At 34.1% G+C, this 27,576-nt stretch overlaps 1 protein-coding gene across 2 annotated transcripts; it reads left to right on the top strand.

Moving 5' to 3' along the window:
* Positions 1 to 4: 4 nt before the first annotated feature.
* On the top strand, positions 5 to 27,115 carry FGFR1OP2 (FGFR1 oncogene partner 2). 2 transcript variants are annotated; one of them, XM_087442655.1, is made up of 7 exons: positions 5 to 285; positions 14,533 to 14,681; positions 16,973 to 17,090; positions 18,083 to 18,225; positions 20,863 to 20,976; positions 23,501 to 23,614; positions 25,050 to 27,115. In XM_087442655.1, exons 2-7 carry the CDS (start codon positions 14,547 to 14,549, stop codon positions 25,185 to 25,187), a joined length of 762 nt encoding a protein of 253 aa, XP_087298781.1. In that variant the 5' UTR covers positions 5 to 285; positions 14,533 to 14,546; the 3' UTR covers positions 25,188 to 27,115. The 2 variants fall into 2 exon arrangements, with proteins under 2 accessions (XP_087298781.1, XP_087298782.1); XM_087442656.1 differs by lacking the exon at positions 20,863 to 20,976 and having other exon boundaries at positions 10 to 285.
* The last annotated feature ends 461 nt before the right edge of the window (positions 27,116 to 27,576 follow it).

Below are 27,576 nucleotides of genomic sequence, written 5' to 3'. Positions count from 1 at the left end.
CTCTGCCCCCACGGCAACGCGAGGAAGGAAGTCTCGCGAGGTTGGGGCGCGCTAAGGGGGCTGGTCGGAGGCTGTCAGGGGAGGTTTTCCCCTCGCCAGTGATGGGGCTGAGCCCCGCTGACCCCAGAAGCTGCCGGTTTGCTGCGTCTGCCGGCTTCTGCGTCTGCTCACTGAAGAAGCTGAACAGGCGAGAGGAGTCTCTTTTCTTGGGTGCATAGGTCCCTGTTAGCAGAGGCTTTGAGTCCTAATCGCCACAGCTGACGGCTGCGAGGGATTGAGAGCAGAGTAAGTGGAATAAATCCAGGGACAGGAGCGGGCGTCGCGGGTCAGAAGCTTCCTTCTCCTGGGCCGCTCTGGTGCTTTGCAGCTCTTGAGTTACCGGCCGCCGGCCCTAGCCGTTCCCTCCGCCGGTTCCCCGCTCCTCGGAGCGGTACTTCCTCTCCCCGGCCCCGGCGCTGACCTCCTCTTTCCGGGACCGAGGTGCGGGAAGTTTAATGAAAAGCCTTGGCCCTCACCCTGTGGACACGCCCTCCGTATGCGTTTTCTTCCTGCCTGACCCATCTGGGGCTCACCATTGAGGGGAGGGAAGAGGGACCCTTTTCGGTTTTCAGTTTACCTGTTTGCAGCATATGACACGGATAACCATTCCCTCTTTCTTGAAACTGCCCTCCGAGGAATACTCTTTTCCTGGTTTTCCTCCTGCCTTTCTTCTGTATCCCATCTCTGATAATGGTACCAGTATCCATCCAGCTGTCCAAACTGGAAACCGTCGTCCGTGATTCTTCATTTCCACTCGCACGGCACTATATTATTTCTTCTTCTTTCGCCAGGATTATTGCACTTGTCCCCCAACTGGTTTCCCCACCGTCATCCTTCCAGAGAGTTATTCTGAGATACAAATCCCTTTATATCACTCTTTTCCTTAAACTTTGTCAATAATCGTATTGCTGAGAAAATTAAGTCCCAATTGTGAAGCGTGTCATTCAGACCTTTTATTATCTGTCCCAATCCATTTTACCTTTTTTAGTCTCATCTTCTTCAAATACCTTAATATTCAACCATACCAGACTACTGGCTGTTTCCCCAGACATGTGCATTTTCACAACTCTGTGCTTTTGTATGTGCTGTACCGTCTGTCTAGAATGCTTACTCTTCTTTTTTTTTCTTTTTTACTAACCTATCAAGACCCAATTCATAGATCATTGTCTTCTCAGACTCCGCCAGGTGACATTGATAATACCACTGTGCTCCCAAAGCACTTGAAACAGTTCTGCAGTATTTATTAGGTTGTATTATTTGTTCACGTATCTGTCTCCTGCCAATTTGAGCTTGAGTCTGGAATCATGTCTTATTCATCTTTGTAACAAAAGCTAGTCCAGTGCTTGGCACGTCGCAGGCATTATTTATATATACAAATGTATACGTATTTATAATGTAATAATTCTAAAGATCCACCATAAGAGTCCTTAGTTTCCTTAAAATTATAGCATTTTAGAGACAGAAGGAGTGTATAGGAAGGAGCCAGCTTATATATTAGCTAAAAGGCCCCTGACCTGTTTTGAATATGAGGAGCCCTGTACCCCTAACACACAAGTAATTGTACTTTTAGTATTTGCTGATTGCGATTATGCATGATGGCAAAAAACTACTATGCTTTGAAATGATTTTGTATTTTATTATACTAATATCTGTTTACATTTGAAAAATAATGGGATACATATGTGAGAGAAATATTTTAGGTTACAGACCATGCTTGCTGTGTGTACATCCATGCAACTCTTCCAGTGACTCGTTGGCCCACCGGTTAGAAATAACTGATTCAGATTAGGTTAGCTTCTTCTTGAATCATCATACCTGTTTGAACATATATGTATGAGCAGCTTATATTTAGCCACAATTCTAAGGTAACGTGTATTTAAAAAAAAAATTTTCTGTGTCCTTACTTTCAAATTCTGTTCCTTCCAACTTTAAAAATTCATCTTCTTCATAAAGCTACTTCATAAAACGCCAAATATGTATTCATTCCATCATTTTCAAGGACAGTGAAAATTTTCTGTGCTTTCAAATACAGTGACGTCTCTATAAGGTGCTTATTTTTATATGTAAATTACATGCATTCTTTCTTGATGTCTTTAAATTATAAGTTTCTAAGGAAGACATAACTGTGCCTTTTTATTTTTCTGTTTCCATATGTATCTGTTAATATTATCTACTAATTAACATTAGAGGCACCTGCCTGAACCAATAAAATTTTTTGAGTAAACTAGATGGTTGACATTTATAGACACATCTCTGGTATATCAGTAGTCACAATATTTCTGTATAGTTCCAGCTATAGGATAGAGGATTTATAGATAAAAGAGAAAGAAGAATGACTTGAATTTCTTCAAATTTTCCTTAACCAAAATCTAAAACTAAACAGCTGGCAGTTGGTGTCTTGGGTGGGTGGTGGTTTCTCTTTTATCAGCAGCAGAATGTTGTGAAGCCTCTGCCAAGAGTCTGACTGTGAATGTCTTTGGGTGGTAAAGTGGGCAAGAATGTGGCTAATGCAGAGGGAAACTGCTTTAGAAAAATTTCACCTGGAATTTGGGCCTACCTATAGAAAGTAATGTAAGTAAGTGCACTGTGACTAGGTAAGACAAGCGCTATAAAAATAGGCAGATAAATTGAGAATACGCCTTTTTTTACAAGTCTATTTTTAAAAATTTAAAACTTGTTAGAGAGTTTGGAAAACAGTCTTCCTCACACTCCGCTTACCAGCCAAAAAAGGGGGGAAAAGCACAATGGTTTTCAAAAATGGTGGCATAGTAAATACATATAATAAAATATTTTAAATTTTTCTGTGGTTTCTCATACAGGAAATGAACAGGCATATTCTTAGAAACTCTGTGTCACTGTTTTTCTGAAGTACTAATAAAATTATGCTTTGAATTACCTGATGTTTATAATTCCTTTCTCTGAATTAGATATATTGTTATAGTTACAAAACAAACTTTAAATATAGTTCATTTTGATAGTAGTATTTCATTATGCAATCTAGACAATGTTTTTTAAAGTGGATGTTAATTGTAATTTCAAAAAACCTATCAGTAAACATTCATTGGTCTTATAATTAACTGTGATGCCTAATTAAAATGGATGCTAGGCTTTTATTAGTTATAAGGAAAAATACTTGAAATTTTGTTATTTTTTTCATCTTCATTTACACTTCCATTTATTTTCGACTGCTGGCTTGAAATGCACTTTTTATAATATCTTGCAGTCCCATTGGTGAATTAGGGTCAGGGAATTTGCTTTGTTTTTCCGCCTCAGGAAACTGAGATGGTTTTCATATAGGTGAAAGCAAACAGGGCAGTGGGGATCCACCTTGGCTCCTGAGTAGAGCTCTAGATTGGGGGTCAGAAATTCTGTTTCTAGTACTAGCTTGGCTCCTTTCTTGCTGCTTGGTGCTGTCATTCAGCTTCTTACATTTGGAATTCTTGAGTCTATTTCCTCATTGATAAAATGGGAATAACACTTGTCCTGTTGACCAAAAAACAATATAAGGTAGTATTCCTTAGGTTCAGAAAGCTACCAACAGTTTGAATTAATTAAAATAATTACCTAGCAGTTTGATTTTACTCTAAGTGCTCTAGAGGTCCATTTGGATTGAATTAGGTTGGAGAGAAGGCTAAGAATAGGTAAAACAATTTTGAAGAAGAAAAAATTGACTTGCCCTATCAGATAGTAAGAGTTTATTTTACAGCTATAACAGTTGAGGCAGTGTGGTATTGATGTAGAGATAGATAGATAAATAGACCCAGAAATAGAATAGAGAGCTCAGAAACGTACCCACACATTTATTGAAAAAACATACAACAGGTGTGGCATTAAAATTCAGTGGAGGTATTCCAACCACAAAAAAGAAATCATTATGTCACATGATAGAGGTGCTAATTATCACTAATGGCAGTCATATTACAATATATAAATGTATCAAATCAACATTTCCTATGCCTTAAACTTACATAATGTTGTATGTTAAATATATTTCAATAAAAGAAATTCAGTGGGGGAGGAGTGTACTATCCAATAAATGGGTCTAGGGCAACTAGTTGTCCCCATAAGAAAAAGAAAATCTAAGTAGATACCTTCCTTATACTATACATGCAAATAAACACCAGATGAGTTAAAGACAAAGGCAAAACCTTGGGAACAGGAGGTGATTTTTTTTTGTTTTAAAATTAACATAAAATTGTCCTTTTTTGGAGTACAGTTCTGTTCATTTTAATGGGTACGCAGGGTCATGTAACCACCACCACGGTCAAGATGCAGATCTATCATCCCAGAATACTCCCTTGTCCCACACCGTCTTCCCAACCCTAACTCCTGACAACTACTGATCTCGTATCCCTCACTATAGATTTGTCCTTTTGGCAGTGCCAGGTAAGTGGACACAGTATGTGACCTTTGGAGACTGTCTTCTTTTACTCAGCATAATAGCTTTGAGATTCATCTGTGTTGTTGCCTATATCAGTATTTCATTCCATATCATTGCTGAGTAGTAGTCCATTGTATGGACTGTATATACTACAATTTGTTTATCCACTCATTTCTCTACAGTAAATACCCAGAAGTGATATTGCTGGGTCATAGGGTAGGTATGTTTAACTTTGCAGGAAACTGCCAAACCATTTTCCAAAACAGCCATATCCTTGTGCATTCTCATTAGAATTGTATGCAAGTTCCAGTTGTTCTGCATCCTTGCCAGCACTTGGTATGTCAGTACTTTCTATTTCAGCCATTTTGGTAGGGGTGTAGTGGATCTCATTCAGGTTCTAATTGCATTTCTTTAATGGCTAATGATGTTGAACATATTTTCATGTGCTTATTTGTCATCCATATATCTTTTTGATTAAGTGTTAAAGTCTTTTGCTCATTTTAAAAAGTGGATCATTTATTGTTAGTTTTGAGAGTTTTTTTATATATTCTAGATACAAGTCTTTTGTCAGATATGTAGTTTGCAAATATTTTCTCCCAGTCCTTAGCTTGTCTTTTCAGACTGTCTTAATGGTATGTTTCCAGAGCAAATGTTTCTAATGTTGATAAAGTCTAGTTTATTAAATTTTTCTTTTATGAGTCAAGCTTTTGGTGTCATATCTAAAAAATCTTTGCCTAACCTCAGGTCACAAAGATTTTCTCTGTCTTTCGTTTTACATTTAGATCTATGGTCCATTTTGAGTTAATTTTTGTATGAAGTGTAAGAATTATATCAGGGTTAATTTTCTGACATACAGATGTCCAGTCTTCCAACGGTTGAAAAAAGACTATCCTTTCTCCTTGACTTGCGTTTGCACCTTTTTCAAAAATCAACTGGCCGTGTTTCTGTGGGCTTATTTCTGAACTCTGTTCTGTTCTGACTGTCTCTGCCAATACCATGCTTTCTTGATTGCTGTAACTCTATAGTAAGTCTTAAAATTTGGTAGTATGATTTCTCCAACTTTGTTTTCAAATTTCTTTTGGCTATTCTAGTTTCTTTGCATTTTCATAGAAATTTTAGAATTAGCTTGTTGATTTCTACCAAAAAATCTTGCTGTGATTTTGACTGGAAATTGCATGGAATCTGTAGATCAGTTGTGGAAAACTGACATCCCCACTATGTTGAGTCTTCCAATCTATGAATGCAGTATGTCTCTCCATTTATTTAGGCCTCCTTTGGTTTCTTTCCCTAGCATTTTGCAGTTATCAGTGTACATATCCTACATATGTTTTGTTAGGTTTATGCCTAAAAATTTCTTTTTTTGAAACTGTTGCAAATGTCTTTTTTTAAATTTTGTTTTCTTAATTGTTCATTGCTAATATATTAAAAAAACTTGATTTTTTTGTGTATTAATCTTGTATCCTATGACATTGCTAAAGTCACGTATTAGTTATAGAAGTTCTCTTTTGAATTCTTTGGGATTTTCTACATAGACAACATGTTGGCTGTGAATAAGGGCAGTTTTATTTCTTCTTTTCCACTCTATATGCCTTTTATTTCCTTTTCTTGCCTTATTGCACCAGTATGATATTGAATAGGAGTGACAATTGGGAACATTCTTGTCTTGTTCCTGATTTTAGAGGGAAAACATTTAGTCTGTCACCATTAAGTATAGTATTTGCTATATTTTTTTGGAAATGTCCTTTCTCAATTTGAGGAAATTCTCTTCTATTTCTAGTTTGCAGAGAATTTTTATTATGAAAGGATGTTGTGTTTTTTCAAATGAACCAATTGGTATGATCAAGTGGGTTTTTTTATGGTGAATTACATTGATTGATCTTCAAGTATTGAAACAGCCTTGAATTCTGGGATAAACCCTAATTGGTCATGGTATATTGTTCTTTTTATATGTTGCTGAATTTGAGTTGCTCATATCTTCTTGAAGACTTGTGTATTTATATTCATGAGGGATATTGGTCTATGATTTTCTTTTTTTTTTTTTTTTGGAATGTGTTTGTCTGGTTTTGGTATCAGTAATTGACATCATTTTATGAGTTTGGAAGTATTTTCTTTTATTTTCTCAAAGAGGCTGTGTAAGATTGATAGTATTTCTTCTTTATATGTTTGGTAGAATTTGCCATTGAGTTGAGATTTTTTGCAGAAGATTTTTAACTACAAATTCAATTTCTTTAGTAGTTAGGACTATTACAGAATAGTTAGAACTTTAATAGTTATAACTGTAGTAACTATACCTAATATTATAGGACTATTAATAGTTATCTATTTCCTCTTTGTGTGACTTTATGTAGTTTGTGGTTTTTAAGGAATTAATCCATTTCATCTAAATTATCCAATTCATGTGTATGAAATTTATTATTATGTTCTTTTATCCTTTTAGTAAATTAGGAATCTGCAGTGATATCCCGTCTTTCACTCCTGATGTTGGTAATTTATATCTTCTCTCTCCCTCTTTTTTTTTTTCCTTGATCAGTTTTGCTGGAGGTTTATCAACTTTATTTGCTTTTTCAAAGAACCAGTTTCTGGTTGCATTGGTTTTTCTCTGTTGCTTTCCTGTTTTCAATTTCACTGATTTCTTCTGCTCTTTTCTTTTAGTATTTCCTTCTTTCTATTTACTTTGGGTTTACTGTTGCTCTTCTTTTCCTGGTTTCATAAGGTTGAGGCTTAGATAATTGATTTGAGATTTTTCAAAAATTTTCTAATAAAAGAATTTAATGCTATAAATTTCCTTCAAAGTACTGCTTTACATGCATGCCAAGATTTGATATCTTGTATTTTCATGTTTCCTTAGATCAAAATATTCTCTGATTTCCAAAAAGATGACTTTTTTTTTTTTGCTGAGGAATCACCCTGAGCTAACATGTGTTGCCAATCTTCCTCTTTTTTTTGGTTGAGGGAGGTTGTCCCTAAGCTAACATCTGTGCCAGTCTTCCTCTATATTGTATGTGGGTCACCGCCACAGCGTGGCTGACAAGTGGTGTAGGTCCGCACCCAGGGTCTGAACCCGTGAACCCAGGCCGCCAAAGTGGAACATGCTGAACTTAACCACTACCCCACAGGGCCAGCCCCCCAAAAAGACTTCTTTTTTGACTTATGGATTATTTATAAGTGTGTTGTTTAATTTCCAAATGTTTGGAGATTTTCTTGTTACCTCTTTGTTGTTTATTTTAGTTTAATTCTGTTATGGTCAGAGAACATAAGTTATATGACTCCACTTCTTTTAAATTTGTTAAGGTTTGTTTTATGATCCAGACTATGATCTATCCTAGTGAATGTCCCTTGTACACTTAAAAATAATGTGTATTTTGCTGGTTTTGGTCATAGCATTTTATAAATATCAAGTCAATCCACTTAGTTGATGGTATTTGTTCATTTCTTCTATATTCTTGCTGATTTTTCTGTGTACAAGTACTGTACTATCAATTACTGAGGAAAAAAAGTGTTGAAGTTTTCAGCAGTAAGTGTTGATATGTCTGTTTATCCTTTCACTTCTTTCAGTTTTTGTTCCACATATTTTGAAGCTCTCTAGTTAGATACATATACATTTAGGATTCTTGTGTCTTCTTGGTGAATTGGCCCTTTTATCATTATGTAATGCCCTTTTTGTCCCTGGTAATTTTCTTTTCTCTAAAGTCTACTTCATCTAGATATTAATAGCCACTCCAGCTCTTTTTCTTTTCTTTTTTTAATATAATACCTTTGTTCCATATAATTCACATACTCTATACCTTATTGAGCTATAATTCCCATACCATTTAAATGGGTGAATACCCACTTAAAGCAGCATTTATTGGGTTTTTGTATATTCACAGAGTTGTGCAACCATCACCACAGTCAATTTTAGAATATTTTCATCACTCCAAAAAGAAATCTTGTCCTCATTAACAGTCACTCCCCATTCCTCCCACCTCTCTCAATATCCCCCTCTCCCCCCACCCTAGAAAACTTCTAATCTACTTTCTGTCTCTATGGATTTGCCTCTTCTGGACATCATATAAATGGAATGGTAAAATGTGTGATCTTTTTTGACTGGCTTCTTTGACTTAGCATAATTTTTTCAGTTTTCATCCATGTTGTAGCATGTGCCAATACATCATTCCTTTTTTTTTTTTTTTTGGCCAAAAAAATATTCCGTTGCTTGGATGTACCACATTTTTTTTATTCATTCATCAGTTGATGGACATTTGGCTTAGTTCTACTTTTTGGCTATTATGAATAATGTTGCTTTGGACATTCATGTACAATTTTTGGCATGGACATGTTTTCATTTTCTTGGTGTATGCATAGGAATAGAACTGCTGGATTGTATGTTTCACCTTTTGAGGACCTGCCAGACTGTTTTCCAAAGTGGCTGCATCGTTTTACCTCCCAACCAGCAGTTTATAAAAGTTCCAAATTCTCTACATCTTAGCCAACACTTGTTATCTGTCTTTTTATTATAGTCATCCTAGTAGGTGTAAAATATCTCATTGTGGGTTTGATTAACATTTCCCTAATAGCTAATCCTGTTGAGCATCTTTTCATGTGCTTATTATTAGCACTCTGGCTTTCTTTTTATTAGTGTTTATATAGTGTCTCTTTTTCCATCTTTTTACTTTTAACCTACCTATATCATATTTGAAGTGAGTTTCATATAGACAGCATATAGTTGGGTCCTGTTTTTTAATTCATTCTGATAATCTATCTTTTCATTAGTGTGTTTAGAATATTTATATTTAGTGCAATTATTAATATGTTTGGATTTAAGTCCATCATCTTATCGTTTGTTTCCTCTTTGTTCCTTCAATGTTTTGTCCCCTTATTGCCCCTTTTCTCCTTTTTTTTTTTGATTATTGGATTATTTGGATTTTTAATTCAACTGTTGTGGTTTTGACTGTTATCTCTGTACAGTTTTTTTAAGGAATTTCTCTAGGAATTACAGTTTACATATAACTTTTTAACAGTCTACCTACAATTGACATTTTATAATTTCAAGTGAAATATTGACAACTTATCACTATATAGGTCCATTTACCATCCTGCTTTTATATTTTAGTTATGTTATATATTACATCTACAAAAATTGAAAATTCCATCAGGCAAAAGTTATAATTTTTGTTTTCAAACGTCAGACATTTTAAAGCATTCAAGAAAATAGTTTGATATATTTGCCTAGTAATTTATTATTTCTATTACTCTTCCTTTATTCCTGATGCTCTGAGTCTCTCTTCTGATTTCATTGTGCTTCTCTGAATAATTTCCTTTAGAACAAATCTACTAGAAATTAATTCTTTTTTCATCTGAGAATGATATTTATTTACCTTCATATGTGAAGGATATCTTTCCTGGATGTAGGATTCTGGGTGGACAGTTCTGTTGCTTCAGCAGCTTTAAGTGTTCCATTTGCTGCTGGCCTTTATGATGTCTGATGAGAGATCCACAGCCCTTCACATTGTTGGTTCTCTATAAGTAATGTATCATTTTTCTCTTGTGGCTTTCAAGATTTTTTTGTCTTTAATTTTCAGAAATTTAATTATGATGTGTCTGATGTTGGACCTTCTTGGATTTATCCTGTTTGGGGTTTGTTGAGGACTGGGAATGATGAAGACAGGAAGATTTCTGAGAAAGAGGCAAAGTGTTACATATTTAAATTCATAAATAACTGTTCCAGTTAAATATGTTTCCATATTACTTGGTTGACAAGTGAGAATGTCCTTGGTAGGAAACACAAACTATAATAGTATTTTAATCATTGTGAGTATTTTGGCTTTTCAACAGAGGACTTTTTCAACCTATCCAGAGCATAAGCATATTTAGGAATGTTACATAGTCCTAAACTATAGAGAGAGGCAACCCTATAAAATCCATTAGGAGATGTTCAAAAAATCCTTTAGAAATAGTTTTAGTCCTTGCTTCACCTTTACAGTTTTTCTGTTAATTTATTTACAAATAAGTCATGCACTGGGCCACATCCTCTGCTATCCAAAAAATTTTACCATCAGTGTTTAATATTGTCACCAGTTTTTTTCCTACTGGAATGAGATGTTTCATGGAGTTTCTAGTGTCCATTTGAGGTTTTATCTGGTGCTGTCGGGTAGCCATTCTGACTGTGGCAGCTCGTATCCTCAGAGATTTTACAACTTTATCATCCCATGTTTCTTTTCAGAATTTGTCAGGCCAGATTTTGTGTGTCTGTGATGGAATCTTTAACTTCTCCAAGGATTTGTTATAATTTTATTGTTGTTTTATATGAGGCCCTTGCATAAGGACTTTTAGTCAAAGCAGTCTGGTTATAGTATACTTTAAAGTAGATCCATAGTATTTACAGTATAGTAGTATTAGTTTGTATAGTATCTTTTTTACTCTGTGTCTCTACCTTCATTATTTTAAGTAGCATCAAGCCATCAAGTAGTTAATGTATTTGTTGTTTTTTAAGGGATATCTGAGGCACTTCTTTTCTTTGCAACATTTCAAAGAAACAAATTATTTAAAAAATGATCCAGCTATTAGAGTGTAAATTTACTCTTTTATTTTAGCAAATTGCTCTATCTTAGAGGGCCACGGTTAAGTCATTTGATAGAAATTGAATTTTATCAGAGTGACTAAAGTACCTATTGTATATCAAGCCTGGTATTGTCACTTTTTGTGTTTAGTATAAAACCCATTAACAAACAGTAAAGTCAAGATTTGGTACTAGAGAATTCAGAAGTTTTGTTTTGGGCTTGGATAGTAATTGATTTGTGGAAACACAATCATGAGATTTTCTTTCAGTAAATATGGGTGTCGGAGTAAGAGTATTATATCAGTGGATGGGAACATGAAAAGAAGAGAGTAACAATATTTCATAATTGTTTAACTAGTAGAAAAATTAGGGTGATTTCCTTTAGCAATAGATTTGCTACGTATGGTAACACTAGGTTTCAAGACCTAGTACAAGCTCTGAAGATGCTTTGACTAATTTAGTTGAGGCCTGTGATTGCTCTGAGGCAAGGAAGCTAGGCTTTAGCTACTGAATTAAAGCATAGGATTTAAGAGGCAGTGGGTCTTTAGTGCCATGTCGTTGAGTTACTATCCCCAGAACACAGCATAACCTTTTATATTTCAAAAAGAAAGATTTATGATTATCTAGAAAGACTCCATCTAGATTCAGGGCTCTGTTCCAATTAATCTCTCTGTCTGTGGATTCTTTTGCCCAGAGGATTCTGGAAGCATAGCTTTTTTTTTTTCTTTTGGCAATTTATTGAATTATAAACAGTACATATAGGTATTTTCATGCCTTGGTCTCCTATTATCTGATTATACGTAGGAGCCTCAGTGCATTTTATTTAGAAACAGATCCTATCTATTAAATTTGTAGGGCCGGCCCCATGGCGTAGCGGTTAAGTGCGCGCGTTCCACTGCTGGCAGCCCGGGTTCGGATCCTGGGCGCGCCCCGATGCACCGCTTGTCAAGCCATGCTGTGGCGGCGTCCCATATAAAGTGGAGGAAAATGGGCACGGATGTTAGCCCAGGGCCAGTCTTCCTCAGCAAAAAGAGGAGGATTGGCATGAATGTTAGCTCAGGGCTGATCTTCCTCAAAATAAATAAATAAATAAATAAATTTGTAGCTGTTGTGTTACAGAGGATAAAGAAGTATTCTTCTGATAGTGGTCCCAATAATATCGTTTGCAGGCTGGGACTGGGATTGTTAGAGATCCTAGTACATACTTGAGTTGTTCTATTAAACCAAGATAAACTTTATTCTTCCTTTATTCAGTCTTTTACAATTTTCTCTAGTCTTTCAAATTTGTTTTTTTATCGTTTCCTTTCACCATCTGTTACAACCAGTTATTTTTACTGTAAGACAAATGTGTTTTCTGTTTTTAATTTTTTTTACTTATTCAAATCAATTTGCCCCCCCCCCCTTTCTTTTTTTGCTTTACAGGTAACTTTAAAATTTTACTCTGGAGGATCTGGGGTTCTACAGTAGTGGGATTAATGGGAGATAAAGTGACTCCCGTGTAAATAAGAAAGCCGTAATATTGTCCATCTATAATTTTAGGTGATTCCCATTGGAAGTTTAGATGAAGGACAGGGCATTGTTGGTTATTAATGTCTCCCTGGGAGCAGCATCTTGGACAGATTTTGGATAGTTGTCCTTTTGTGTTTTAGCCACTATGGGACACTGGTTCCTTTAATGGCCCTTTTGCTTATTGTATTTTCAATACCCTTATCTAAACCTCTCAAATCTTAGAAGACAAATCTTTTGGTGGTTTTATCTAGAGAGCCAGAAATTGTATTAATTTCCAACTTGTTTAATTCTTAAATCTCTCTGGAAATGTCCAGTCATATATTTCATATTTTCTAAATTGGCAGTTTTTACATTTTATTTTGATTAAATCCTCTTATTCGGTTTGAACCTATTTATAATAACAGGACAATATGCCCTTTACTTCAGCTGTTGGGTATAACTAACAATACTGTTTGAATGTTTTCTGAAGTCTATTTTTTCATTTTCATTTAGTTTACAATTTTGAATCTCTGTTAAATATAACCTTAAATGAAAACCTACCAAAACTGCCTGATGTGTTGTGTTTTCTTTTTTCTTTTTTTTTTACTTTTACATAGTTGAGTTATTTAAATCTTCTCTTTTCTACCTTGCTGCATTTTTCTGTATCTGAGGGGCTAATAATTAATTGAACTATCTATAGTCCAGTGCAGTAGTATGTAACAAAGTCCTGCATTCTCTAGCAAATTTCTGCCTTTCTAAAGGTGATGAAAATTATAGCTCTTAATTACAGCCCTTAACTTGGATCTATACCAGAGTTTTAATTTAACTTTTTTTTTTTTTTTTGTGAGGAAGATCAGCCCTGAGCTAACATCTGTGCTAATCCTCCTTTTTTTGCTGAGGAAGACCGGCTCTGAGCTAACATCTATTGCCAATCCTCCTCCTTTTTTTCCCCCAAAGCCCTAGTAGATAGTTGTATGTCATAGTTGCACATCCTTCTAGTTGCTGTATGTGGGATGCGGCCTCAGCATGGCCGGACAAGCGGTGCGTCTTGGTGCGCGCCTGGGATCCGAACCCAGGCTGCCAGTAGCAGAGCACGTGCGCTTAACTGCTAAGCCACAGGGCCGGCCCTAATTTAACTTTTATAGACCTGGCTTCTGGCCTTGTAACTTTACAGTGTGATTTTATTTTTTGAGAAAACTCTGAAGAAAAGGTGGCTAATATAGAAGGTAAGGTAAAACTTAGTAGAAAGAGAAAAATTCAAGGACGGTAAAGTTAAAGTCTTTGAGCGAGATTATTTTAAAATTAAAATTTTGTTTTGAGGTCTCAGCATACCAATTGAAGAAGCTAACTATTGACTATTTCATATTTTGTCTCTTAATTTTTTGAGCTCCTCTTAAACATATTATTTATTGATTTTAACATATCAAAAGTTTCCCATAATGGTCAGCATTGTTCTAAGTCAAAACTTTTTTTTGCCATTTACTAAGGAAAGTGCAAGAGTTAGGATTATAATGCAACTTTATATAAGTAGAAGTTCCTCCAGAAGAAGGTTGACACTTTGACATAGCATGACACATAGAGACCTCTTTGGCTGGTCAGTAGTATATGTTTGTGAACAGTGCCTCAGGTCACATGACCAAGCAAAGGCTATCAAGGATCTTATGGTCAGAGACAGAGACTGACAATCATTGACCACAGAATACAGACTAGTATAGTGACGTTTTTCACAAATGACAAGATAGGGCGTGCCCTCATGAAGAGCACAATTTCTATACAATGTAAAATATATTCATTGGATGTGTACTTTTTTTCTCCACCATAAATTCAGATGTTTTAAATACATTCTGATTATGTCTACACATCATTTACATATGTTCCAATTTTTTTTAACATTATAAATTCACTTTCAAGCTTGTGCCATCCTAACAGAAGCAAAACCACAGGTGTTCTTAGATGGTTTTTCTCCTCAGACAAAGAACAGTCCTGTAACAAGTGTAGCTTAAGAAGCATATCTGTGTTCACGTGAAATTAAAATAAGATGATATGCTGGCTTTGTTTTGAGTCTTGATTTTGATTTTAATTACAGGTATTCCTTTAGAAATGAGTTGCACAATTGAGAAGGCACTTGCTGATGCTAAAGCTCTTGTGGAAAGACTGAGAGATCACGACGATGCCGCAGAGTCTCTGATTGAGCAAACCACAGCTCTCAACAAGAGAGTAGAAGCGATGAAGCAGGTTTGATTTTTTTCTTTCTCGTTGATTCCATTTTTTAAAAAGCCATCATTGACATTTATGTATTGCTTGAATCATAAACTTCTGCTTAATTATTATTTTTTTAATGTTCTCTAAAATTTAAAAGTAGTTTGATTTGTATGTTTCAGTTTTAGATTAAAATACAATTTTGTCACTTTCAGGTGACATAGATATGTGTATATATTCTAAAACCTGTAGACTTGATCAGTTGTTTTTCTCACAGAAATGCATATTTGAATTTAGAAAATATGTTAATTTATTAGGTGTAGATACATTTGACAAACACCAGATAATATCTTTTACTAGTATTGACATATTTTACTGTGTCTCATATTTTTATAATGTAGAAATGTTTATATTTTTCTTTATAAAAGTACTTAGGTGATGTCATTTAACAGCAAAATAGTTTTTGGAAATGATGCAAGGCAGTATCTGGTTTACACCTTGTGCAGTTATTGCATTTGTACTTGCTACCTTATTTTCCATTTAATGATGCCAATTAAAGAAGAAATGAAAAGGGCTTCACTTCCTGTTATCTTTACTGTTGTATAAGAACTTTCCGGTAGGCCGTGGAGTTTAGCTACTATTTTAAGCTCTCTTCTGATAAAAATTTTTAACTCTTAAGAGAATTATAAAATCTCTGATATTATGATGGAAATCAGTGGAGGAGAATGTGTATTCATAGCCTCCTGTTGTGAAACTCATCCATTTTGTAAAAGGAAGCAACCCTGGGATACTCCTTTTAACAAAGCTACTGGACATAATGGAGCAAGTTTACTTATTGTTTTGCAACTCTGTTGCCCTAAACAGATTACATACCTCCCTAACTGTCTAGCTTGACTCATGCATTCCAGTGAACATATATCTGCTATTGAGTTGTAAAAAAAGGAGTTTAACAACCAAAGTTAACCAGGAATCTTATAATGAATACGTTACTAAGTGGCTCATCAAACTCACCTGAAAATAGAGGAGTGCAATTTTAAAGTTAGCTTCCCGTTTATTTAAAAAAAGACAATTTTGGATTTCTTTTGCACATGTTCTTTTATTATCATTATTATTGAGATATAATTCACATGCCATAAAATTTACCCTGTTGAAGGGTACAATTCATTGGATTTTAGTATATTCACGGGTTGTACAACCATCATCACTAATTCCAGAACATACTCATCACCCCAAAAGCCTGTATCCATTAGGAGTCACTCCCTAGCTCTCCCTTCCCCCAATCCCTGGCATCTTTCTATCTCTATGGATTTGCCTATTTTGGGCATTTCATATGAATGGAATCATACAATATGTGGCTTTTTGTGACTTATTTCTTAACGTAATGTTTTCAAGTTTCATTCATGTTGTAGCATGTATCAGTACTTCATTCCTTTTTATTGCCGAATAGTATTCCATTGTAAGGGTACAGCACGTTGTGTCTCTCCATTCATCAGTTGATGGACATTTGGAATGTTTCTATTTTTTGGCTATTATAAATAATACTGTTATGAATACTTGTGTACAGGTTTCTGTGTGGACATATGTTTTCAGTTATCTTGGGTATGTACCTGGGAGTGGAATGGATGAGTCATATAATAACTGTGTGTTTAACTTTTGGAGGATCTGCTGGACTGTTTTCCAAGGTAGCTACACCCATCAACAGTATATGATGGTTTCTCCACATCCTTTCCAACACTTGTTATTGTCCTTTCGATTAAGGTCATCCTAGTGGTTGTGAAGTGGTATCTCATTGTTGTGTTGAATTACATTTCCCTAGTGACTAATGCATCTTTTCATGTGCTTATTGGCCATTTGTATATCTTCTTTAGAGAAATGTCTCTTCAAATTCTTTGCCTATTTTTTTTCTACAGCTTTATTGAGATATAAATGACATATAACATTGTGTAAGTTTAAGGGGTACAACAAGATGATTTGATACACATATATATTGCAAAATAATTACCACAATAAGATTAGTTAACACCTCTCTTACCTCATATAATTTACCTTTTGTGTGTGTGTGTGGTGACAACATTTAAGATCTACTGTCTTAGCAACTTTCAAGGATATTATGCAGTATTGTTAACTCTAGTCACCATGCTACACATTAGACCCCCAGAACTTGTTCATCTTGTTTGCCTGTTTTTTTAATTTTTTTTTTCTTATTATTGTTGAGTTATAAGAGTTCTTTATATATTCTGGATACTAAACCCTTATCAGATATATATCTCAGATATATATTTTCAAATATTTTCTCCCCACATGTTCTTTTTTAATCTTTTTATTAGTATCAGGAAGAAATTCAAGAACTTAATGAAGTTGCAAGACATCGGCCACGGTCCACATTAGTTATGGGAATCCAGCAAGAAAACAAACAAATCAGAGAATTGCAACAGGAGAACAAAGGCAAGATATATTATCACTATGGATAGCAAATAAAAAGAAAACTTTAATCTGCAATTGTACTGTCAACTTGAGACCAATTAATATTTTCAAAAATGTGAAAATGGCCAACTAAATTTACATTTTGACATTAATCTCATTTCTAGTCCATATGCCTAAATCATATTTATTGCTCTTTATCCTGTCCTATATATGAATGTCTACCTTGCTTGGAGTCATCTTAGATTCTCATCTTCAATGTCTAGTTTGCACCATTGTTGTTACCTATGAAATAACTCAGTTTCATTCTCTGCAGTCCCACTCTTTTGGCCCCCAGCTTAGGTGTTGATAGTCTCTTGCCTGAAATATCCTAATTGGTCTCCCTGATTCTAGTCTCTTTTCCCCCTCCAATCCATCTTCAACACGGGCATTAGATTGATTTTTCAAAAATATATCTGATCATGTTATTCTTTTGCTTAAGAACCTTCACTGTATGCTTATTTTCTTATCCACCCACCATCCACTTTCATGTCTCCCTGCTTAGAATGCCCTTTCCTTTATTTTTCAGCTCAAAGAATGCAAGTTCATCTCAATATTGTACTTCTGTGAAGCTTTCACCAATTTCTCCCCACAGACTTCTCTTATATATTTGAATAGAGCTCCACTCTATACTTACCACGTTGTGTTGTAATTATTTATGTATTTGTTTTCTCCGCTAGACTCCAAGTTCCATAGTCTTTTGGTATTCCTAATACAAAGCATCATCTGATACTTAATCATTCAGTAAATGTTTGTTGAAATTATTCTCAAAAAATGAGTTTAAAATGATAATTTAAAAAACTGATGAAGGACTTCGTTTGGTATCTTTTGTTTCTATATGGCTAGATTTTTATACATCGTGTTTTCTTTTTAAAATACCCTCTTTATAAGTTGCTTTTTTGATAAATGTAATGTGGAAGAGAATATTTTATACAACTTTAATTCATTTGAATAAAATATACTGTTATTCCTGATAGAATTACGTACATCCCTGGAAGAACATCAGTCTGCCTTGGAACTTATAATGAGCAAGTATCGAGAGCAAATGTTTAGATTGCTAATGGCTAGCAAAAAAGATGATCCGGGCATAGTAATGAAGTTAAAAGAGCAGCACTCCAAGGTAATCCATTCTATACATATAATTTGAAATGGAAAAGAAGGACAATCAGTTAACTTGTGTTCAGATTATTTTTTAAAATCACAGGTATCTAACATGACATTGAATACTGCATTTTTTTGACATTTTCTGCTTTTCCTTATTTTTTGCATTTCTTATTACACATCATTTTGCTTGATTGTTCCCTAGTAGCTTTAATATATATTCAGAAATAAACTTTATTTGGAAAATAAAGGTAAGTCTATTCAATTCAAAATTATTTTTATAAGGTTATACGCTTTTAAGAAATATTTCTTCTAATAGATTTGTGTATTGACATCTCTTGCAAAAACAAAACTTTCTAAAATCTGAAAGCAGCTAAAGGTAGATTTGTTTTTCTTAAGACTTTCTTTTTTGAAGACTATTTGTTTTTCTTAAGACTATTTTCATCCAGACTCTAAATAATCCTGATTATAATGGAAAAACCATGGGGTGAAGGAGAGGAAAAGAACCAATATATTGAAATTTTGTCCCCCTGCCGCCAAATCATGTATCAGTTAACATCATTTTTAGAGACAGAGCTGAACTGGTTAGAAATTAGTGTTTTTCCTTCTGTTCATCTTACTCGTTGTCATCCCTGTGTCTGTCCCCTTGTGTATGTCCCTATGTTTGCTAGCAACTGCTATGAAGGCAAGTAGAATAATCCTTTCCCATTTACATTTTATTTTAAACTGAATTTTAACTGCTGGTGTGAAATAAAAATATTAGAATAGATTATAATTACTAGGTTATTATCTGTATTGGATAATGGTGAGCTATTATTAGTTATAACTAATATTATTTAAGAAATATTGATTGTTATAAGACATTTTTATCTTAATTATTTATTTATTTTTTTGTGTGAGAAAGATCAGCCCTGTGCTAACATCTGCTAATCCTCCTCTTTTTTTTGCTGAGGAAGACTGGCCCTGGGATAACATCCGTGCCCATCTTCCTCCACTTTATATGGGTCACGGCCACAGCATGGCTTGACAAGCGGCGCATCAGTGCGTGCCCGGGATCCGAACCGGCGAACCCCGGGCCGCCGCCGCAGAGCGCATGCACTTAACCGCTTGCACCACCGGGCCGGTCCTATCTTTCCCAATTATTGAAACACATTTTAGATTCTTTAAAATATTTCTTCCACCTTGGTGCTTGTATGTATTTTTAAATTATTAATTATTCTATTAAAATTCAATACCTAGTAAATAGATCTTTGTGTGACAACTTTACATATTAAAGAAGTTAGTAATAGATACTTCTTGTGTCAAATAGTAAAATAATAAATTAAATTAACAAATGTGGGTTTAATGTTATCTAATTATGCTATTCATTTCCTAAACAAAAGGAAAATCTTGGATATTTAAGTGGCAATCTTTTGAATATAAAGTGTATCTATTGTTAATGAGATCGATCATTATAAAAACATTTAAATTTAAATGTATAACTCAAAAGTTTTTTTTAAGGTGCAAAGATGAATTGACTTAAAATTATTGGTAAAATAAATGTAATCTTGAGAAATTCCAAAAGGCCCTTATGTTTAATAACCTAAGAAATAAATTTTTTAAGATCTAAAGAGAAGAATACTCAAAGTGCTTAGAATAAGATACTGCAACTTGCTAGTCCCATCTGGTAGCATCTACGACAGAAGCAAATGTTTTCTAAAACACATTAGATTTTACCATTCACCAGAGCTGTTTTATTAATTAGCAAAGTTAAACATTTCTTAAGATAGCTGTAAGCCATCCTTTTTCATTATGTAGATTGAATTCTTCATCTAAGTGCTGATCCTTGCCTTTCATAAAATGACTGTTCAGTTACTTGTTATTAATTCTAACTAATACATATTAATGTTTGTGATTTTGATTTTTCCCAAAAAGGAGACACTTCGACTCAATTAAACATTTATTAACACCTGCACTGGCTTAGTTATTATTAATAATAAGATGAATGAATGAATAAGTTCTGTTACTCTACCATAGGAGCTTACAGTGTATTGGGAGATACAGATACAAACATAACCATCTAATATAAGGTAGGATGTGATGAATCCTAAAATAGAGATATGAATTATTACTGGAATACTAGAGGAAGCAAGATTATTTCTCATGAGGAGAATCTGGGAATGTGTCAAGGAAAGGAAGAAATCCATCTAAATCCAGCCTTGAATTAATTATTGGGGTGGGGGCCCATAAGCAGAAGTGGATGAGCAGAGAAACTTGTGTGATAAAGGCACAGAAATAGGAGATTCCAGGACATGTTTAGGTGCTAGTGCTGATATGCCTAAACACAAAAATAATTTTATATCACATTTAGGGGTGACAAACAGAGTTAACATGTAACAGCATTTTTGAGTAAGAGACCCTTTTGAGACTACTGTAATATAGAATTTTGCCCTCACCTAGAAGTTTTTCAGCACTCATTTAAAAATCAGTAAAATGTTTGAGAACTCATTTTCATCCAAATACTCATTTTTACATTATTTTTGAACAGATGCCTTTTTGGAAATTTTAAAAAAGCAAACATTTCAAACAGTTGGCTAACACGCATGAACTAACACTCATTCAGTTTTTAAATTACGGATAATATCCGTATTAACATTATAATGACTCTATACTACAGATTGACATGGTACATCGTAACAACTCCGAAAGATTCTTCCTTGATGCATCTCGACACATCCTTGAAGCATCTCAACATGGACTGGAGAGGAGGCACTTGGAAGGAAATCAGAATGTACACTAAATAAAACAGTCAACTTTTGGGGTGTGGATGGAAGGGGGGCTCCATTTAAAAAGTTCTTTTACGTTGAATTTTGCTGCCAGATTAAATCAGCAAATAAATGAAATTGTTTTAAGAAATGCTGTGCTTTTGATGGCCGTGCAAAAATATTCAGTGTAGAAACTTTAAATCTGTCATTAATTCTCTGTGTATTGTGTCATACCCAGCCTATTAGATAAATGCAGGCTTTAAAGGTTGTTAGGCCAGCTTTTCGTTTTGTTGCTCTTGTTAACTGTTGCTGCAAAATTTTAGTAAGCTTTAAACAGTTATTCTCTTTCTGGACATCAAAAGTGTTTTCTTGGCAGTAATGTTAATCTGATTTCATAAAAATTTTGTTAAAGCAAACTGTTAAATGAACTGTTTTAATCCAGATTTTTAATATTTTATAGTCCTTTAGTTCGAGTTCACACTAAAAATGCCTTTGTTTAGATGTTATGATAAGTATAGTAGTACACTCTCCATTATGTCTTAACTGTCTTTTGTTTTTCTTTAACTTAATTGTGGAAGGTCTCTATTGAGCAAAGTTGAAATAAACCTAAACCAAAGTTACAAATGAAAGGCATTTCAAGACAGTTGAAGGATCACGCTCCTGACACTTTTTGCCTTTACGACAGTTTTGAAAGCACAGGTCTTGCGCTCTCATACCCATTAAAAGATCTATGATATTTCCCTAAAGATTTTATTGTAATAAGTGAACCATCGATGAACTGGGCTTATAAAAATACTGTTCTGTTTGAATTATTGGGGTTTTTTTTCTCATGATGATTGTGTTAGAACAGGCTCTGTCCTGGAAAAATTAGTGGTATCTTGTTTTCTTCCATTTTTAAGGGTAAAGAATTATTTGCTTCCTGTGTAGTCTTTTAATCTAGGTCAGTGCCATAGGACACCAAATCATAAACTGAGAAAGCTGTTGGTATTCAAAATTTTTACTCATTACCCTTATTCAATTTGCTGCTGCAATTATCCGTACTTAACTTGCTTTTAAACATTATGCTCCCTTTACAGTGGGAGGTATTTTAATCATTTTTTTTTAACTATTGCAGAATATGACAGATGTTTGTCTTGATATCATTCTTGCTGCCATAATCTAATCCTGAGCTATCCAATAGAACTTTCTGAAATGATGGAAATGTTTTTTATCTGTTGCTGTTCAATATGGAAGCCACCAGCCACATGTGGCTATTGAACACTTGAAGTGTCCCTAGTGCAACTGAAGGACTAAATTGTTAATTTTTTTAAATGTATTTGATTTTAATTAATTTAAATTTAAATAGCACCATATTGAACTGTGTAGATTAGTCCTTTATTTTGCCTTCTTTCTGCATACTAGCATTGTATAGGTTTCCCCGTTAATATAATTATTTTTGTTGGTTAAGAATGTATTAAATGTGTGGTTTACTAAAGATATTCCTATTTGTTCTCCATATTTCTTCTATAGTTTACCAGTTTTGTAGGTTTAGGGAGGTCCTGTTCAAATCCTTTTTACAAATACAGTATATACAACTATTTAAGAGACAATATTTATTTGGGAAGCTATTAACTTTTATGTGTAAGATTTGGCCTTAATATAATAAAATAACCTTCGATTGCCAGTGAACAATGGTCTATAGAAGCTGTTCATTGAGAAAATGATTATTCTCAAGTTTCTGTTGATTTTAAACTTTTGTCTGTCTCTTTCACTTGACTGTAAGCTCCTTGAAATCAGGGAACATGTCTTAACAGGCTTCATATTGGTATTGCCTAGCACAGTGCCTGGCACATCGTAGGTGTGCAAAAACGAATAAGAATGAGATTGGAAGAAATTTATGCTACTTGCTGCACAAAGAAATGTGGATGTCTATTTTATACTGAAGTTTTATTTTGAACAGTTTGCAAAGAAAGTCATTTAATATTTTAATACTTGAACTCTGTTCATTTTACTCAATATTTATTATCTGTTATGTACTGAATACTAAATAATAGGCAAATATAAACAAGGTACAGTTCCTGCTCTCAAGGAGGATTATAATCTAGAAAATGTTCTGGATTGGAATGAGATCAATTTTTAGGCATGTATAATACAGAAAAGATTTGTAAATCATGAAAACTTCAGGGGAAAAGAGATTGAATGCGTCAACAATGTTTATCTTTCCCGTTACTTTGATCGATAATATATGTAGGTGCAAAAAAGAAAAAGTTGCTGATCGTTTGTGGTGAGAGCAATGTGACATATGAGTACTATTTTTGCTAGTGAGTTTAGTTGTATTGTGCTGCTTATCCTTAATTTTAGTCCTAACAGAAATCTGATTCAAAAGCACGTTCATGGTCAGTCAACTTTCTTATAAATATCTGTTTGATATATTACATTCATGTTAAATGACAATGTAAGAATATTGCATTCATATTAAGTGGCAATGCAGATTTTATAAAAAGGAGAGGATCCAAAAATAAAAATAATGAAGTGTTTCACTGATTTGCAACTCCCATTTCTTTTTTTCAGGAATTACAAGCACATGTTGACCAGATAACTGAAATGGCAGCAGTAATGAGGAAAGCCATTGAAATTGACGAGCAACAGGGTTGCAAGGAACAGGAACGAATACTTCAACTTGAAGTAAGTTTTAAATTGCAAATGTAGGTGACAACTGTCCATACAAAGATTTATGCCAGAAAATATATCCCATTTTTAAATATTTATGTACTTTTGTGGGATACTGGTAATGTTCTTTTTCTTAATCTGGATACTGGTTATATGGGTGTACAATGCAAGACCATTTATACAGTAATGAAGGAGTCTAGGATCAGTAGTAACTTGTGTTTGAGAAAACTGATTTTTTGATGCTGTGTTGCTTCTGTTATTAGGTGAATATACTTCTTCAATTTAGTAATTTTAAAAATTTCTTTATTCTATTAGAGATCACAGTGACGCAGGGAAGAAATTTTTAGTCCACAGATAATATTCTTTGGGCGCTTGTATTTTTCTGGGGAGTATAAAATCTTTTGTCTCATCTGTCCTTGATTTTGTGGTAATGAATGCACAATGTTGAATAGTTCAAATCAGTAGAATAGACTTTTATACTTGAAAAGCTTCATTTTGAAATCATGATGGAGAAATTGGTTATAGAGGGCCAAAAATGATTTCTCCCTCTAAGCATACAGTGTTCTGTCATTCTTTATAACAGGGGTAAGCAAACGTTTTCAGTATAGGGCCAGGTAGTAAATCTCTTAGGCTTTGCAAACCAGACAGTCACTGTTGCAACTGCTCTACTCTGCCATTGTAATGCACAAGCAACCATACACAAAAAAAGGATTGGGCTTAACTATGTTCCAGTAAAATTTAACTTATAATAACAGGCCTCAAGCCAGGCCGTAGTTTGCTGATCCCTGCTTTATACCACGGAAACTTTCTAAGACCAAAGACAGAGTAGTAAAGAATAAATTATGAAAGTTATTTTTAAATGTCTGCAAATTTCTTGCAGTAACTAATCTAGAAAAAAAAGGGAAAGTTGTTACCATTGCTAGATTTGGCCACTTACTTTCCTTCTTGAAAAATGTCACCATCTACTCAGCCAGCCCTGCTGCTGTCAAATTCCAGTGAGGGAAGCAAACCAGATGGCTTGTCCTGCATTCCATGCTATCATGGAAAGTAATAAAAGAACCAAAGTACTAAGAGGTTCTAGTCCCGGTGTATTATTCACAGGCTTTCTGAGTTTATATAAATATAAATCTAGATGTTATTTTCTTCATCCATGCTGTGATTGTAAAATAAGCCAATTTCTGAGGTTCCATCTATGATTACAGCTGCATGAATGAGAAGGCTCTGCAGTGGTGGAAGACATTGAACACAGAATTACTATCTCTTTAAAAAAGTGTTCTGTGGATTCAAGTTGTCAGCTTCAACTGCATATATCATTTAGTACATTTCTGCCAATTACAGAACTTGCTTTTTATTTGTCAAACCTTTATATGTTTGGCTTTTCTTAAGCTATGTTTGTTCTCTTATAGCCACCATGGTGACTCCATCTTTATTTTTGTTTGCCTTCTTACAGCAAGAAAACAAAGGCTTGAGAGAGATCCTTCAAATAACTCGAGAGTCATTTTTGAACCTTAGGAAAGATGATGTGTCGGAAAGTACGTCTTTGTCAGCATTAGTGACCAATACTGACCTGAGCCTGCGGAAGAGCTGAAGAGCTTCTAAGTCTGCGAGCTTCTTACCAGGCTGCAAATGGTCACTGGGACCGGCCTGCTAAAATGAATGAATTAACAGAAAAATCAATCTCAAGCTGCCCTTTATTTTTTTTTCTATAATATGTACAGTGCACTGGCAATGACATTTTTAAGAGATAGCAACAAAAAATGCATAGTTAATGGTCATAGACTTTATTCCAAAATATAATTGAAAAGTAAAAACTAAGCCTTTGTTAATTGGTGAACAAAGGAAAGATTTTCACAGCGACGGCTGAACATATCAGGAGCTTTCAGCAGTGCTCTTGGCCTTCTGGATGATACTTGGATAAACACATTCCCAATAAATGTTGGGAATTCATAAAAGTATCCCAATTTTAAAATACAAATTTTGCCATGGTTTTGTGAATGGAAAATTGTCATGTTAAATTTTATCCTCCGTCTTTTGTGTCAAAGCTAACAAATAGCTTGTGTACCATGAGACTTCAACTTTAATGATTGCCTGTCTACTTTTATTATTTAAATTTTTGTCAAAGAAAATTCAGTTTGAGAGGCTGTAGGAATCTTTTATATGCACCATAAACAAAAGAGGTAATTTAATTTTAGCTAATTTACCATAATTAATACTCAGCTAACAATTATCCATAACTTGTTTAAGTATATGAAATATTTCAGGAATGAAAGAGAAGGAATACTACTTTCTAAGAAAGAAGATCTTATAAGAGACATATTTAGTAGGTTAAACTACTCTAGAAAGAATAAGTTTTGGTTCTAAATCAGTAATGAAGATGAGATTTTTCTCTTCTCTGGTTGATCTTTAAGGATATTATGTAGCTCATTTAGCTAACAGAGTTGAAATGTTTGATATAACAAGCTAGGTATGGTAATTTCAAAGTAAATTGAGAATTCCTCTGCCTCATAGAACTCTTTTTTTTAAAAGTAATTACTCTTAAGAGATACAGAAAAAATAAAATTTCAAAGAAAAATAATTTTTCTGGATCTATTCTTAAGCTCTATCTGGTCCTCAAGGCTGTAAGAGTCTTCTTATAACTTTTCAGTCAAAAGGGGGAAAAAATCTATGGATTTAGATGTATTTGTTTGATTTTTTACAAAATACATATCCAGTATGTAAATTTTTAAAAGCTACCAGAAATAGAAATGTGCTTTAACATCAATTGAAATCTAAATTTTTCTTATTTTGTGGTGGTTATAGAATAAAAGGATAAAATAAGAGCATCAAATATGATTAAATATGTTATACTCATTTATATTAAATATAAAAATTAGCACAATAGAAAATTCTACTTTTGAGTATATAATTTGTTAAAGAAATATTCACATGGTGATTTTTATGTATAATTTCATATGTTGGTAAAATTCAAAACTACTTTTCACTTCAGAATTTTTCTATCTTAAGTTTGGAGTAAGTGGGGTTGATGGGGCTAATTGAATAGAAAAGGGCTAATGGCCCTAACATTAGATTTCCTTTCTCATTCAGAGGCCTTAACTGATATTTTATAAATAAATGACAGTTTTTATTTTTAAACCTTTCTATTGATTTTTGGGAAAGTAGCCCTTACTTTGACAGTACATTCATTTATATAGTTTTCATCCCAAGTCAGAATTTAAGAAAATAAGTTACACCATTGAGATTTAGTCTGAGGCAGTTCATTGAGGCAGCTCTATTATAAAACATTACTTGATAAATAATTATTTTTGTAAACAAATAAGTTGAGTTAATTTATTCTTGGTGTTCTTACTTGGATATAATTTTAAGATCTTTGTGTTTAAAGACATTTACTTTGTTATATAGCAACAGTTTTCCATCCCATACTTTTTTTTTTTTAAAGCAGAACCTTAAATTTATGTCTGAGAGTATGTACTGCATAGGAGCCTATTTTATCAATAAAGATGAGTGAATAAAATTCGTATGGTCTCCAATTTAATTTGAAAACAATGCTTACCTTTATTATTACATATAGTTTATTTTTAGGGCTTCTTGTCTCTTCTTACCACAATACTAGTACTTAGCAACAAGTTCGATCTGTATTTCTTAGGAATTGGCTAGCAACTCACTGCTGATTCTGCAAACCTTTTTTATCATCTGTAGTGCATTTAATGGTGTCCCCCCATAGGTATGCCCAAGTCCTAACCTGCTGTACCTGTGAATGTGACCATATTTGCGAGTAGTCTTTGCAGATTTAAGGATCTCGAGATAAGATCCTCCTGGATTTAGGATGGGCCCTAAATCCAATGACTGTTGTCCGTATAGAGAGAAGGAGATTTGAAACACAGAGAGACACAAGGAGAAAGCCATGTGAAGACAAGCAGAGAGTCAGGCAACCCAAGGAACCCTAAGGATTGTGAGGGGCCACCAGAAGCTATGAGAGA

Source organism: Ceratotherium simum, chromosome 17 (genome assembly GCF_057802395.1).
Source record: "Ceratotherium simum simum isolate JZ-2026a chromosome 17, ASM5780239v1, whole genome shotgun sequence".
In the NCBI taxonomy this organism is placed as follows: domain Eukaryota; kingdom Metazoa; phylum Chordata; class Mammalia; order Perissodactyla; family Rhinocerotidae; genus Ceratotherium; species Ceratotherium simum.
Note: the sequence above shows the minus strand (reverse complement) of the source record. Positions and strands in the feature narration are given on the sequence as shown.

Excerpts from the sequence above, each read along its gene's own strand:
- FGFR1OP2 (XM_087442655.1), top strand. The coding sequence starts at position 14,547 with ATGAGTTGCACAATTGAGAAGGCACTTGCTGATGCTAAAGCTCTTGTG. Across the intron at positions 14,682-16,972 it reads GAGTAGAAGCGATGAAGCAG|TATCAGGAAGAAATTCAAGA; the intron begins GTTTGATTTTTT and ends TCTTTTTATTAG. Across the intron at positions 18,226-20,862 it reads TAAAAGAGCAGCACTCCAAG|ATTGACATGGTACATCGTAA; the intron begins GTAATCCATTCT and ends TCTATACTACAG.